This window comes from Buceros rhinoceros, unplaced genomic scaffold (assembly GCF_000710305.1).
Source record: "Buceros rhinoceros silvestris isolate BGI_N320 unplaced genomic scaffold, ASM71030v1 scaffold11108, whole genome shotgun sequence".
Lineage (NCBI taxonomy): Eukaryota > Metazoa > Chordata > Aves > Bucerotiformes > Bucerotidae > Buceros > Buceros rhinoceros.
Window position 1 is genome coordinate 43195 of NW_010428638.1, and position 2020 is coordinate 45214.

At 39.6% G+C, this 2020-nt stretch overlaps 1 protein-coding gene across 1 annotated transcript in view; it reads right to left on the bottom strand.

Moving 5' to 3' along the window:
• Window positions 1-455: 455 nt before the first annotated feature.
• NIPAL2 (NIPA-like domain containing 2) overlaps window positions 456-2020 on the bottom strand; it is a gene marked incomplete at its 5' end in the record, with an annotated part of 17240 nt that continues 15675 nt past the window's right edge. The window contains 2 exons of the mRNA XM_010142352.1: window positions 456-550; window positions 864-958. Coding sequence (XP_010140654.1) covers window positions 456-550; window positions 864-958 — 190 coding nt within the window. The remainder of the gene's footprint in view (window positions 551-863; window positions 959-2020) is intronic.

Genomic DNA, 2020 nt, shown 5'->3' on the forward strand with positions numbered 1-2020 from the left:
TTTGACTCCTGAATGGGAAGGATCATATTTTAAAAGATATTATACATACAGCAGAATACTTTGAAGTGACTTATGAAAATTCTCCTAAATTCCCACCTATGTTTCTAAGCATCTTCGCAGATCTGAGGAGTTTCATAGGGGAATTTTTATAATCCTATTCTGTGCCTATTTTCATTTCAAGGCAATTAAGACTCTAAAAATATCCCCAAGAGGCATTGATACTAGGAGAATGTTCAGTTTCATTAATGGTTATTTAGTTTTTCTTAAGACTTCCTTTATCTTCAGAACACATTTAGGACAACCATGGGATAAATTAAGTAGGATTAAATAGTACTATGACTCATCGACTTATAGGTATTCAACATATACTTGAATACGTCCAACAAAAAGGTGCTGCTCATCCTTGTTCCAGTGGCATTCCTCCTGTCAACTGGCATGTAATGTGCTTCCTTCTTTCAGCTTTGACTTTTCACTGATTTGTCTTCATTATTCAAAGTGCCATAGCATGAACTGTGAGAATCTGGTTGTATTTTGCCTGTCAATTTTTGTCCTAAGGAAATGGGGTGAGAGAAGAGAAAAACAACAATTCTGTGAAGAATTTTAATAAAACAAATCCCCCACCAATCCATCATTTAAACATTCCTTGCTCCAGTAATCATTGTTTTCATTTCACTGGTTGTAACAATAGCTTGGAAAACCTCTGAAAAATTCTTTGAAAAATCTGTTGGGAACAGAAATAGAAATTAAGGGAACAGTATATTTATTGAATATGACTAGAGCACATTTGTGACTCAACTCTCCTAGGTCTTCCCATTATCTGATATCTCATTTTTAAACAGAGACAGGAAAAAAGCCCTACTTACCAGGAATACGTCCACAGTCAATAAAAGGAATTTGTAAATGCTCAACTTTTTTATTTCTTGCAATTACAAATACACCAAGGAAAGACAGGAGACACCTGCAAAATAACAGCACCATAGTATCATTAGAAACCGTTCACTACATCTGAGATGAGAATTCCTTTCTATGTTTTTTTTCCAAGGTCTTCCAAACCAAAGCTACTCAGTTTATAAAGAAGCTTTTCTTCCTGGCAACTCTATAAATCCACCTTGGGCTCCCTTTCAGTTTTTGCTTCCTGAAGCTTTCTTATCAGTTCTGAAGGCTCCGCAGGCAAAACGACACTTTTAGCGATATATACCTAATCAAATGCCTGTGAGTATGAGACCACAACATTTGAATCCCTGAGCAAATCTTCACAGAGCATCTAAGCTAGCATTCTAGCATTTGCAGTTTCATTAATGACTCAGTCTAGCTGCAGACAATCAGCATCTCTTGTTTTTCTCGCTTGACTGTGTGTCTCAGGGGCAAGCTGTAAGCCAGCAGCAGTGAAAAACTGCTATGCTTGGATAAATGCTCTATCCGCTTTATGTTGGACACACAACCACTTATTCCTGCCTGCCAAATACATGGGTTGAATTTGCTCATCTCCATTGTTTGTCCCTTTTCTTGAGGAAGATACTCCAGACACGACAGCAGTTGTGTGCACCTACTCCAGTTCAAGTGCAGAGACAAAGACATCTGTAGCTACCAGCCCCCTTTATTTGACAGCACTGTGGCAAGACACCTCCAGCACTTCTGGGAGATACTTTTAACCATCTCACGCCCATTAGCAAGTAACTGTCACCTGTCCCCAGAGTGCTGGGGTGGTAGCGAGCAGAAGGTTTCTGCTCTCACAACTCCTAGGCCCTTCTTCAAATATGTATTATTAACAGCTTCTTAACACAATCTGAACTTTTCTGCAGGCATGCTGTGTCTTTCTCGGTACAAGAAGACGGGGGAGAAATATTATAGCACTGCCTCATATCATAGGCGAGCAACTCATATAATTGCCCACACCTAGTGGCAGCAAAGAGCAGCCGGACAGGCAAACGGAAGGTAACATGGAAGGAGATTACTCACAGCTGTAAAAGCACCCCTTATAACACGATCTTTGGTGGAGAGTAGTGATTTCTCATTCCTG